The sequence below is a fragment of the Phaethon lepturus genome, unplaced genomic scaffold (genome assembly GCF_000687285.1).
Source record: "Phaethon lepturus isolate BGI_N335 unplaced genomic scaffold, ASM68728v1 scaffold10504, whole genome shotgun sequence".
Classification (NCBI taxonomy): Eukaryota; Metazoa; Chordata; class Aves; order Phaethontiformes; family Phaethontidae; genus Phaethon; species Phaethon lepturus.
The window spans coordinates 52138-63631 of NW_010533969.1; the positions used below are offsets into that span (position 1 = coordinate 52138).

The 11494-nt window shown below is 46.8% G+C and overlaps 1 protein-coding gene across 1 annotated transcript in view; it reads right to left on the minus strand.

Moving 5' to 3' along the window:
• The window catches only part of CARS2 (cysteinyl-tRNA synthetase 2, mitochondrial (putative)), a gene marked incomplete at its 5' end in the record, with an annotated part of 11403 nt that extends 266 nt beyond the window's left edge, over positions 1-11137 (minus strand). The window contains 4 exons of the mRNA XM_010285367.1: positions 3091-3351; positions 6919-7017; positions 8906-9029; positions 10999-11137. Coding sequence (XP_010283669.1) covers positions 3091-3351; positions 6919-7017; positions 8906-9029; positions 10999-11137 — 623 coding nt within the window. The remainder of the gene's footprint in view (positions 1-3090; positions 3352-6918; positions 7018-8905; positions 9030-10998) is intronic.
• Positions 11138-11494: the final 357 nt, after the last annotated feature.

The window sequence follows — 11494 nt, forward strand, 5'->3', positions numbered from 1 at the left end:
GAAGCCGTACAACAAACCCAGACCATTGTTCCGTGTTAAGGAGCAAAGAGCCCCCCCTGCACTGGAAGCACCACCTCTTCAGTGCGGGATGCTGCAGCGGCGAGTCGGCTGTCACATAAGCAACGTCTGTTAAAAACTGAGCATTTCTGACATGAGATGGAGCTGTTGACACCAAAACAAAAGTTACCTGAATATGGAAATGTGTTTAACATACATACTAAAATGTTACATGAGCTCTTGACTCGTAAAAATTCTACATTGTATTCCAGCCTAGCACAATAAAGTGAAAACTTTTTGATACATACATATCTAATTACTACATTTCACTCAATAGCACAGATTAGCTTGCCTTTCACACACACAACAATGACATGAAAAGCCTGGTGGATAATTTTATCAGTCTGTTGCAAGTTCTGTAACTTCAGAGAAACAGAACATCGTCCATGTTGAGCGGCATGACAGAAGAAACCAGTGGACAGAAATTACAAACTTAGAAGCTGAAAAAGAAACTATCCTTTCTTCAAAGCTGATTTTTAAGGGAATTAAGTTATTAGCATTCCCTAAGTTGCACCTAGAGCAGCCAACCCCTCCTGCCCAAGCCCCAAGCAGGGGTTCCTAAGTCTGCTCTGGGCAGAGATGAGGCTTGTCTGCTTTCGTATGTTCCGCTGCTTGAGAAGTTGCCGGCTGACTGCAGCCGCACGCGACAGGAGGAGGGCACGTTCGCAGATGCATTACCGCGTGCGTATCATGGGGCTCGCAAAAATTTTACGGAGAGCTGAGGCTGGGTAGAAAAAAAATTCAAATTACTTCCTCACGTGCTTAATAGGCAAAGCAGGACCCAGCTGCGAGGCTCTGTTACTGTGGCATTTTTGTCACTAACCAAGCCAGGGCACCCAACCAGCCCAGCCAAGCAGACCCATGCCGAGCACGAGGGTGGCGAGGGCCATGGCTGGCTGCAGGCGGGAGCCTGCGCGAGGAGCTGCAGAGCCGCGTCACTCGGCTTGTGGGACTCTTCTGGGATTTGCAAAGGCGGGAGCTGGGCAACCTTCACAGCACACCATCAGATACTTCCACACTATCGGCAAAAAAAGCAGAGGAGTTCAAGTTTTGGACGCGTGCTAGGTGCAGTCATACATGCACGCATGCTTCCTTCTTCAGGAGCAAACTTCTAGGCCAAGCAGGAGACAGATTATGCTGAGCTTCAGGTTACTTAAAAAATGTGAAATAAATGGAATGGGCTGAATCCTGGCTAAGGCAAATTTCTAGGAGGTTATTAAATGTCCATAAATCCCTTTAAAATCAACCCGAAACAAATCTTCAAAAGGGTGGGGGTGGGTCTGCAGCCATTTTGCCAGACAGATCAAAAGGCAGTCATCTTCTCTGAGACTTTGTCTCAGTGCAGTTGTTTGGATTTGCAAACTTTCTTGACAGAAAAGTGGAGCGAGGATTTAGCCATGTACAAACAATTTCAGGAAGCAGATGTCCCAACTTCCCACAGTCTTCCTTTGCTTTCACAGCTGTAGCTCACCGCCGCTGTGCTTTGGCCCTCACCCCAGTCTATATCGGCATGTTCACTTTCATCTGAGATCACGAGACAGCTGACCAGACTTCATATTTGGTTTTAATAGGCGTGTTGACAAATGACAGCTCTCATGTTCAGCAATTAAGAGAGGATGTATGCTGTCGCTCCCTAATGGCACTGTGCTTTATTCATCAAACGATGCAAGGAGACTATGCAAGGCTTAATTCGGGGTGGGGGTGGGGCAGAAAAAAACCTAGCAGCATGAACTAGAAGGAGAGAGAGAGACACTGGAGAAAAAAGCGGAAGATTATTCTACACGTAAGGAGCAACACTGACCCAACAAAGGCTGGAGCGAAGGCGAGAAGGGCAGTGAAGCAAGAGGGACAGGAAGAAGTGGCACCCATTTAAAAAAGGGCCTTGAAACCACAAGACGACAATAAGCCAAAGGGATTTATCCCGAGCAGAAGACACTGCTGGGGTAATGGAGTGGGAAAAGCACAGTGGCCTTAGGCAGGGGCTAGAAGTAGAGAGCAGGGGAGAGAGAGAAGTGGTACAGGAATTGGGTAAAGTACTTATGGCTCAGGAACAGTTGGGAATGGAGCTGCCAAAGATGGAGAAGGCTTTCTCATGAGAGCTTCTCTTTTTAGTGGAGGAATATGGAGAGGGTAGAGGTATGCATTATTTTCATAAGTCGTCTCAGTTTACTTTCCAGTTCCTCTGCAATCTTTTTAAAGATTGCTCACATTACTCGTACCCTTCCTTCTGGATTTAACTTGGGCAACTTGGGGATTTCTGAGTATTACGTTCTTTTCAATGGTCAAACAACACACCCTTAGTAACTGCAGAAGTAGCTACAGCTTGCGTGGAGGCACTGGTGAGGCCACACCTCAAATACTGTGTTCAGTTTTGGGGCCCCCCACTACAAGAAGGGCATTGAGTTGCTGGAACGTGTCCAGAGAAGGTCAACGAAGCTGGTGAGGGGTCTGGAGCACAAGTCTTATGCGGAGCAGCTGAGGGAACTGGGGTTGTTCAGTCTGCAGAGGAGGCAGCTGAGGGGAAGGGGGTTGTGGTGAGGTGGGTGTTGGTCTCTTCTCCCAAGTAACTAGCAATAGGACGAGAAGAAATGGCCTCAAGTTGCGCCAGGAGAGGTTTAGATTAGATATTTGGAAAAATTTCTTCACTGAAAGGGTGGTCAAACATTGGAACAGGCTGCCCAGGGAGGTGGTAGAGTCACCATCCCTGGAGGTGTTCTAAAAACATGTAGACATGGCACTTCAGGATATGGTTTAGTGGGCATGGTGGTGTTGGGTTGATGGTTGGACTTGATGGTTTCAAAGGTCTTTTCCAACCTTAATGATTCTGTGCCTCAGAATCACAAGGTTGAGGGGGAATAGAAGAGTAGGCTGGCCGTACAACCAGGCAAGGGCTCAACTTCCACCTCCTCCCACTGCAGTCATACAGGGAGTGGGGCACAACACTGAAAGCTGCCAAAAGGGCACAAAGGGCAAAAATAAATGCTGTCTTAAAAAATGACTAGTGGTCTCACAAAGATGGTTACTGTCTTCTACCTGTATGTGGATTCCAAAGGCAGCAAGGTCTCCACGCAGACTGTCACAAGCCTCCAGGAGGGGCTTCCTCTCCTGCATTAACTGCTGCCTCTTCTCCTTCTCTTCTTGTTTCGATCCCTTGGCTCCCACAGCAGCCTCCATCGGCACAGCTTCTGCTGCTTCTGGCAGAGCAAGTGCGTAATGACGGACCTTCGCACGGAACCTTACAAGCTCATCGATGACATTAGAGAGCACGGCTGAGTTGCCGCCTCTCAGAGCCACCTAGAAATCAAACACGTTGTTTTACAAACATCTGAGAACAATTTAAAAAAAAAAAAATCAATCCCAACTGAGTAGCATAGAGTGAAGGCCTCATCACCCCCCTTGGTTGTGCATCTTCCATTGTATTGGTACAATTAGAACATAGCAATCTCACTAATGCTGGACAAAAGTTACAGTACAGGCATACTTGGAAGTAGTTCAGTGTATTCCTATACAGGAAAGCATCTATCTTGGAGCAGAGAGCTCTCATAACATGCTGTGTAACCCAGTTGTGGAACTCATTGCCACAGGAAACCTCCTAGATGCCAGAAGCGTGCATAAATTAAAAAGGGATTAGACAAATTAATGGAAGAAAGGCCTGGCAACAGCCATCCGACACAGCAAGGGAAGCCCAGCCGCCAGCTCAGATAGTCCCTCGGCTGTAAACGTCTGCAGAGCTGGAGTCCACCAGCGCCTTACTCTGCCTTTCACCTCCAGACCCACTTCAGGAAACACAAGCCAGGAAAATTAGGTATTTTGGCTTTAATTCTCTAGACTACCCTTTCTCCTTGCACCTACAGAAAACCTCCTCAAATCCACAGAACTTTTATCTGATCTGCCTTATACAAAGCTTCAGCCACCCAAGACGACCTGACGGAGCAGCAGCCATTACACACAGTGGGTGTTTTCTGGCTCCTGCACGGCCCCCCCCTTCCCTCAGCCAGCTCCAAGCTTCCTCAGCCTTCTCTGGCTTGGCAGAAGTCTCGCTAGTCAAAGCCATGGGAAGGGAATGGCCTCGCTCCTCCTAGAGGGTGCCGCTCAGACGGCTGCCGGGACCGGAGCTCAGGTGCTAGCAGAAGAGGAAGGGTACTCCTCAGCACTGGCACGGCTAGGCTCCTGGTCTCACTCCTGGCAGAGAAACCATCCCTGTTTCTCATTAGAGGCAAACTCCTCAGGGGGAGGAAAAGGACAAACCTCCAACAAACAAGAAAAAGCCATCGCTGTATTTTATGACTAAGAGACAAGGCGGGGAACAGACAACGGAGCAGCAAAAGGCAAAGCACACCAAGGCTGGGGGGCAAAGTTGTTGGCAGCAACGCTCAACTAGGAACAGAAGAGCAGCTGAGTAATTAAAGCCAGAGGGGACTGTATTTATAGTCACCGAACAGCAGGATGGAAATTAAAGGGAGTACTTTCAGAGGTCACTGACTGAAGCAAACAAACAAAGAGAAGGAGGTGAGGGGGAAGCTATCGAAGGGTTAGGGTGTGAGATGCTCAATGCTCTCTACAGTCATAAAAGGCAGCACAGTCCCCAAACTTTCAGAACACGTAAACATACTAAAGAATTAGTTTATGAGATTGAAGAAGGTAATAAATCTAAGTGCCAGAAATGCTCCATCATAACCTGGGATGGGTAAAAGAGCAGGATAAATGCTTAAATACAGAAGGAAGAGGAAAGACAAGTGATGAGGGGAACAAGAAACATGCCTCTACATGCAAGAAACATGCACCTACTCATGACACAAGGCAAGATCCTCCAAAAGGAGAGGCAGCTTTAGGAGATGGACTGATCCGATTTCCACATAAAACACTGTATAGTTGTGTCTCAGGCCTGATCTCTGATTTATTCTCCTGCAGCATCAACCAATCCAAAGAGCTCATAAGAAGTTTTATATGGAAATCTGGCCCTTGCCTTGCCCCCAGCTGCACCCACAATAGAGCGCTCCTCAGCAGAGCAAGAGCCCTCACGTTTGCTCCCCAGCTCTAAAACAGGCACAATGGTTTCCACCCATCGTCTTTTCAGATGGATTCATTTTACCTGCCTATGGCTGTCCAGGCTCTTTCTCCTACCACCACAGAGAGACAGATGAGTGGTCTTATTTTATACAACCACCAGACTAAGATGAACTGTCCCTTAGCGGTGCATTTCTCTCTCTCCCAACTACTGCAGAAGCACTGGCAGCTTACATTAGACTGTAAGGCTAATTAGCTGAGGTGAATCCCATCCTAAGAGCAAGACAGACCTACAGGCTATAGGCAAACAGCCAAATGAAAAAGGCCTGAACACCGCTTCCCACAACCTCTACATAAAATTGTTAGCACTGTGGTGGCCAGGCCAGCTAGCCCTCTCCCAGACAACCCACGTGCCAGGACCTGTGATAGCCAAGGGACTGCTCCCAGCAAGCGGCACGTCTGGGGTCAAGGAGCAAAGAAAGCTTGGATGCTGAGCTGTTATGACTGGTCTTGAGGTCAGAGAACAAGCCCTGCACTATTTTATCTACTAGCTTGCAGCAGCCCACGGATCTTTCTGATGAAGATTTTGATTGATTCATTTACTAGATGCTGAAAAAGCAAAGGGACAGAGAAGAGTCTGATGTGCTGCTCCTTCCTGCCTACCTCACCCAACATCTTCTGCTGACCCTAGTGCCCCAGAGAAACTAGCACAGCATATAAAAAAGAAACGCATTCAGACACTTGTTTCAGCAAAAATGTAGGTACAGCAGGCACCTGCATACAGGCAGCCCAGAGTCTGGAGGAATGACTTTGCCTTCCAACCTACAGACAAATAGAAGCGTTTAGTATGCGACTAAAAAATTAACATGACAAACCATGGGTTATGAGGAGTAACACACAGCCAAATCACATCCAACGGCTGTTCTGAAAAAAATTTTGTGAAAAAATCCACAGAAGCAAAGTAAATAAATGCATTTATTGCTATTGCTGTTGGACTTTCAAAGGATGAATAAGGTTATTTACATTTTCTTACACTCTCCTCCTCCTCATCAAAACAAGTTTTTGCAGAATGGTTTCTCTAAAGAAAGTTTATAACTTCTTGGTATTCAGCTCCAGATTCGGGCAGGAGAGAAGCACAGAACAGCCTGCTAGTCTCCAACATTTTGTGTCATTTTAAATGCTCCCCTTCCATACATCAGGATATCGCCCCCATATTGATCACTCTCTTCCCCGTGCAGTACTTTCCTTTGAGCTTTTCTCTCCTTTATTTTCCTCCTTCCCTGTTCCTACCTTGCCCAACACTAGAGGATGTGTAAGGTATTTCCAATGACGGGCCTCCCTCTGCCCTCCCATCCCCACACGCTACCATGGCTCAAGGCAGAGCAGCCCATTTCCCTCCACTCCAACTTTCTGCAGCAGAGCTGGACCCTGGCTTCTGCTGTGCAGGGAGGTCACAACCACAAATATTCATACAGCTATGAGAGACAGCCTGGGTGCAACCATCAGAAAGAAGAAGAAGAGCCAGGGGAAAGCCAGACACAAAACAGGACCAACTTAAAGACCTCCAATGCTAACTTTTTCTTGTTTCATTCCTCAGACTTTCATTTCCACAGCACAATTGCTGCCAAAGTCACATGGGAGTACCTCTAAGGAAAAAAAAAAAAAGCCCACACTTTGTTCCACCTGCTCACATGCTCTCCTAAGACATCATGGCAGAAACTGCAAGCAGTGCAGAAAGGTTTACTAAAACCATAAATAACTTTGTTACATCTGACACTTTCGGAAAGCGTGCTACAAAACATAATGCTGGAGCTGCTATCCTATGCTAGTACACATAGAAGAGATGTTTCGTACCTGTCTTTCTCCAAAGGACATCCCAAGGGCATTAAAAAAGCCTTCTATATAGGAAATAATGCTTCCATACACAACAGAGCTTCTAGGAGATCCAGCATCCTGTTTAAAAAACACTCAAAAGAGATTGTCAAATCAATAGATATTACAGAACTCAGCATCTCTCTGTAGCCTAGTCCACAAGGGAAAACTACTACTAATTATATAGATCTACCTCCACCAGTAACATCTGCCCAGACAGGAACTTTTACAGAGCTATAAAAGCACCTCACAATACAAAAGAAAAAGATTTAAGTAAACAGGGGAGGGGGATGAGCTTATTACCAGCACATGCAGCAAGGAGAAGAGATGCATGAAGCTGCTGTGCATTACATGCGCGCAGTATATTAGACCTAAAAATAGCACTTTGGGGCATGAAAGGGTGGTGTGTATGAAAACAAAAATAAAAGAACAAAACCCCAGCTCCAAAGGCACCTATAAAATAAATTATTAAAAAAAACCCAAATCCTTTTTTGAGTGTCTTACTGATTTAAGCAACATGCAAACTGCTTTGAGATACAGCTTTTTGTCATGCCCTGGTAGCAGCAGCAACCACCAGCAGCAGCAATGGAATAGCATTTTTAAGAACACCTGTATTTCTTTCTACTGGATTTTATCCGACATCTCCATTAGGGCCTCAGATAAGCCATAACCTAAAATTTGGAAAAGGTCTGAACTAGAATGAGCTGAAGCAGACTGCTGAGGGAAAGAAACAGGAACATGCCAACTAAGGTAAGAGTGGTGAGAAGGTTAAGGAGAGGAATGAGTAGTTACATTTATGTGAATTTATTCACAGTTCTTAAGGAGAAAAAACTACGCACACAGTCAGTAAGAGGCAACACTCAGACAGCTGGGCTGCACCCAGAAAACACTGGTTTGTGTGTTTTCTCCACCTCTTTCCACCACTACAACGAGACACGGGAGTCTGCTGCCCCACAAATACCCCACCCAGTTCTCCACAAAATGATTGACAGAAGGAATTCAGGGGACAGGAGAAAAGACTGGCAAGATGAGGCTACTTGTATTTAGGAGTGGTAACGCTGTTACAGACCCCTGCTGCAAACTGGTTCAGGTCAGGGATCCGCTCATTCTGTAAAGATAAGCCTGATGAATTTAAAGCCAGTGCCCAAACAGGACCAGGAGGAGGCAGGATTCCAAAACCCACCAGGCTAATTCTCTCTTAAAATCAGTTCTTACTATGTACTCAACATTTCTTTTACAGCACAAACATGGTGGACGTGACGACACCAGCAATCAAGGAGCACAGCAACAAGGCTGAGCTGCTCGCCTTGAGCGAGGAAGGGAGCTGCTGGTAAAAGGAGGCCCAGAAGTGCTCCAGGCTGTGTGTACTGCTCAGGTCTCGTCCTTACCAGACACCTCCTTTGTGTCAGCATCGAGAGATCTGAACAGACAGGGTCTCAATTCGCCAAAAGCCATCTGAAGACAGACTCATGCAGGCATGCTGAAGCCACAGTTACAATCTGCTGACAGCAGAAGCCACTCGGTCCCCAAAGCTGAACTCACCGTCATGACTGCCCCGTGCACCTGGGACTGCCTGCCAAAGCCCCCACAGCAATGCCCCCCCGCCCCCACCATTTCCCAATTTAGGTTGATTTCTGTGCACGGGTATTAAGCAAAGAAGCAGGGTAAGAACATAAAACCAGCACTAAAACGAGCAGCGTGCCACAATGGCTTCAGGCCTTTCAAAAACCTTGGGTATAAATAATACAGGGCAGCAGGAAAGAAACATCCTTTGGACATGAAGCACAAAACAATAGCCGTACAGAGCTCCTGCGATACGGTCAGGACAAATGGGTACCATTAAGGTCAACAATTTATGGAGCTTTGTTTCTGCTGGTTTCTTATGTGAACAATAAACTAATCTGTCCGCATTAAGCGGTAGGAGAGTGGACAGCTGTCATTTTCTGATCTCTGTATCCTAATGGGTTACCTTAGTAACAGCCTTAAGCTGTCTGTTGCCATGGTGAATGAGGTCCATAATTGCTGCAACAGCCCTGGAGGTGTCAAAGTCATCTGCAAACGCAGCCTTCACGGTTACTTTTGTGTTGGCTAGCCTTCAAGAGGAAAAGGTAACTTTTAAGATAAGACAAACAAGATGCCAGCAGTACACTGAATTCATCAGCTCTTCAGCCAGAGGGAGTCATCAAGAGGACACTGTCGTTTCCTTCCTAGCCGTCCTATGATGGGCGATGCTACGCTGATCAGGGAGAATACATCTTTCAGCTGCAAAGGGAAAAACCTGACACATGTCAAAATCCAAAGTGCTACATCCGTTCAATAAATACATGGTTAATCACAGGAAACAACAACAGCAGAGCAAGGCTTGCCTTAATCATTTAAAAACAGATGGAAAATGAGGTTGATATTAAGCACATTAACGATATTGCTAAGTTATTTTTTTTGCAGCAGCCTGTTTTTCATGCTAACTGCGTATTTCTCCTCCAAAGCCACGTCACGCGCATCACCCCAGTGCCTGGCAAGAGAGCCGACTCCAGGTCGGCCAGGAGTCCTGTTGCAGGTCCCAGCTGGGAAGCAGGCGCTGCTTCCCTCGTTTCCCAGGCAAGCCCAACCCCAGCCCCGGGCCTCCACTCAGCCTGGCCCAGATGGAAAGGGCTGGCGGGACGGTTGGTGTAACAGCACCACAAGCCAGCAGGCAACCAGCACTCACAGCCGCAGAACCAGTGCCACCCGCTGCAGCTGCTGTGAGCGGGAGGATGAGGACAGCAGCGGAAATTAATGGCAAGCTGCTGGCAGCACGCTTTTGTACACAGCCAGGCGAACCGGACCTCGACAGGATGCCATTTCACCATAAAAATCAGGGAGCAGGGTTACCTGGGGAACCTCAAGCTATCCTAGCGCCTCTGGGGCTCTCCTTAACCCTGTTGTGCCAGCTTCTGAGTTATTTTGCTTGTCTCCCCTCAGATATCAGATGGATGCTACCCTAAACCATTCCTCCCAGCCCTCTCCGCTGCCAGCTTGCCCTTCTCCATTGAAGATCTACCACTTTCCTAAGTAAGAACTCTGTTTCATCACAGTTGTTTTTACATCTAGCGATACACAAGTTTTGCCCTCCCACACATGCCCTGCTGACAATCCATTTCAACTTCCCCGCATGCCTCGCGTCTCAGCCTTATCTCTCACCAACAGGTCTCCGGCAGCCTCCTGCTGCAGGACTCCCTTCTGCCAAATACCGCAACTTGTTAATTCAACTCCACTTCCCTGTAACAGGTCCCAGTGCCCCTTGCAAGCCTTAGCTGGTGCAGCTGCCAGCCCTCCGACAGCAAGGTGCCCGCACCACAAGGAAGCCGCCTCTCGCTTCTACAGCCCTGGATGTTTCCCCTCTGATCCTATGTCCCAAAGCTGCCAGCATGTACATTGTTTCAGGATGCTCAACGCCCTTCTTGCCCCACTACCAAAGCACTGCACTCATCTTCTCAGCTCTGCACCCAACACACAGCACATCTCTCTCTCCTGGAAGATGCCCCAGTTTTCCTAAGGGACTCCAAAGGAGATTCTCCTCATCATTGTCAGGGTCGCAGCAACCATAATTTCTTCTTTCCCTGTGACGTCTCTACCCTGGCCAGTTTCTTAGTAACCCCTTACTCTCTGCTGCATGCCACTGCGCCAGCCAGCTTGATTACAAGCTCACGTGCCCAAGGCATATTACTTTCCAGTCATCCTCTTTCTTCTTCAGTCACTAATGCATAGTTCTACTTACAAACCCGATAGTCTCACAACTTCGGTCGCAGCTTTGCCTCCTACACCACTCAAGAGGGGCAAAGATGCAAGTGTTGGGACAGGCACACTAGATAAATAACATGGATTTTAAAAATTCAGTGAGCTAAGCGTAGCAGACTATGAGGAAATGCAGCTGGCTAGATAAAGGAGAAAAAAACCGCTGCCCTTGGTGAGGGCTGGCAGGAAAGACTGAACCCAGCACCCTATAGTGGTCAGCCCTCTAAGCCCGTCAGCAAATTATTGCTCATATATTCACAATCTTTCAGATACAGGAGATGCACTTACCTTTCCCACAGTATGTCTTCTCTAACAGGGTCACATACCAGCTGTCCCTTTACATAAGCATTTGCATCTCTAATAAATGAGGAGATTGCCTGAAGAAGGTGCTTTGCATCATCCATGCTCTCGTCACTAAATTCTACTGCTAAAAGAAAAAAATATTCAGCCATTATGATAGAAAGGGTGTTGTCTGTCATACATAGGAACAATATTCTGAGACGAAGTCTTTCCAGGAAAAGTTTGTTATTATTTGTCACAGCAAACTCTTCTTACAATTAATTTCGTATTTAATTAAAAACTCTGTTCTTCATGCGTACTAGGTGAATTAAATCAATATAAGAGACAAGCATTAAATATGACAGTATAACCTACTGGAAAGGTATCAGACTGATTCAAAAAACATCTGGAAGCTGACTGAAGCAATAGCTACTTGATTTTAATTTTTTTTTCATTATTGAATCTCTCTGTAAAGTTATTACTCCAAAGCATTTGGATTGGATAT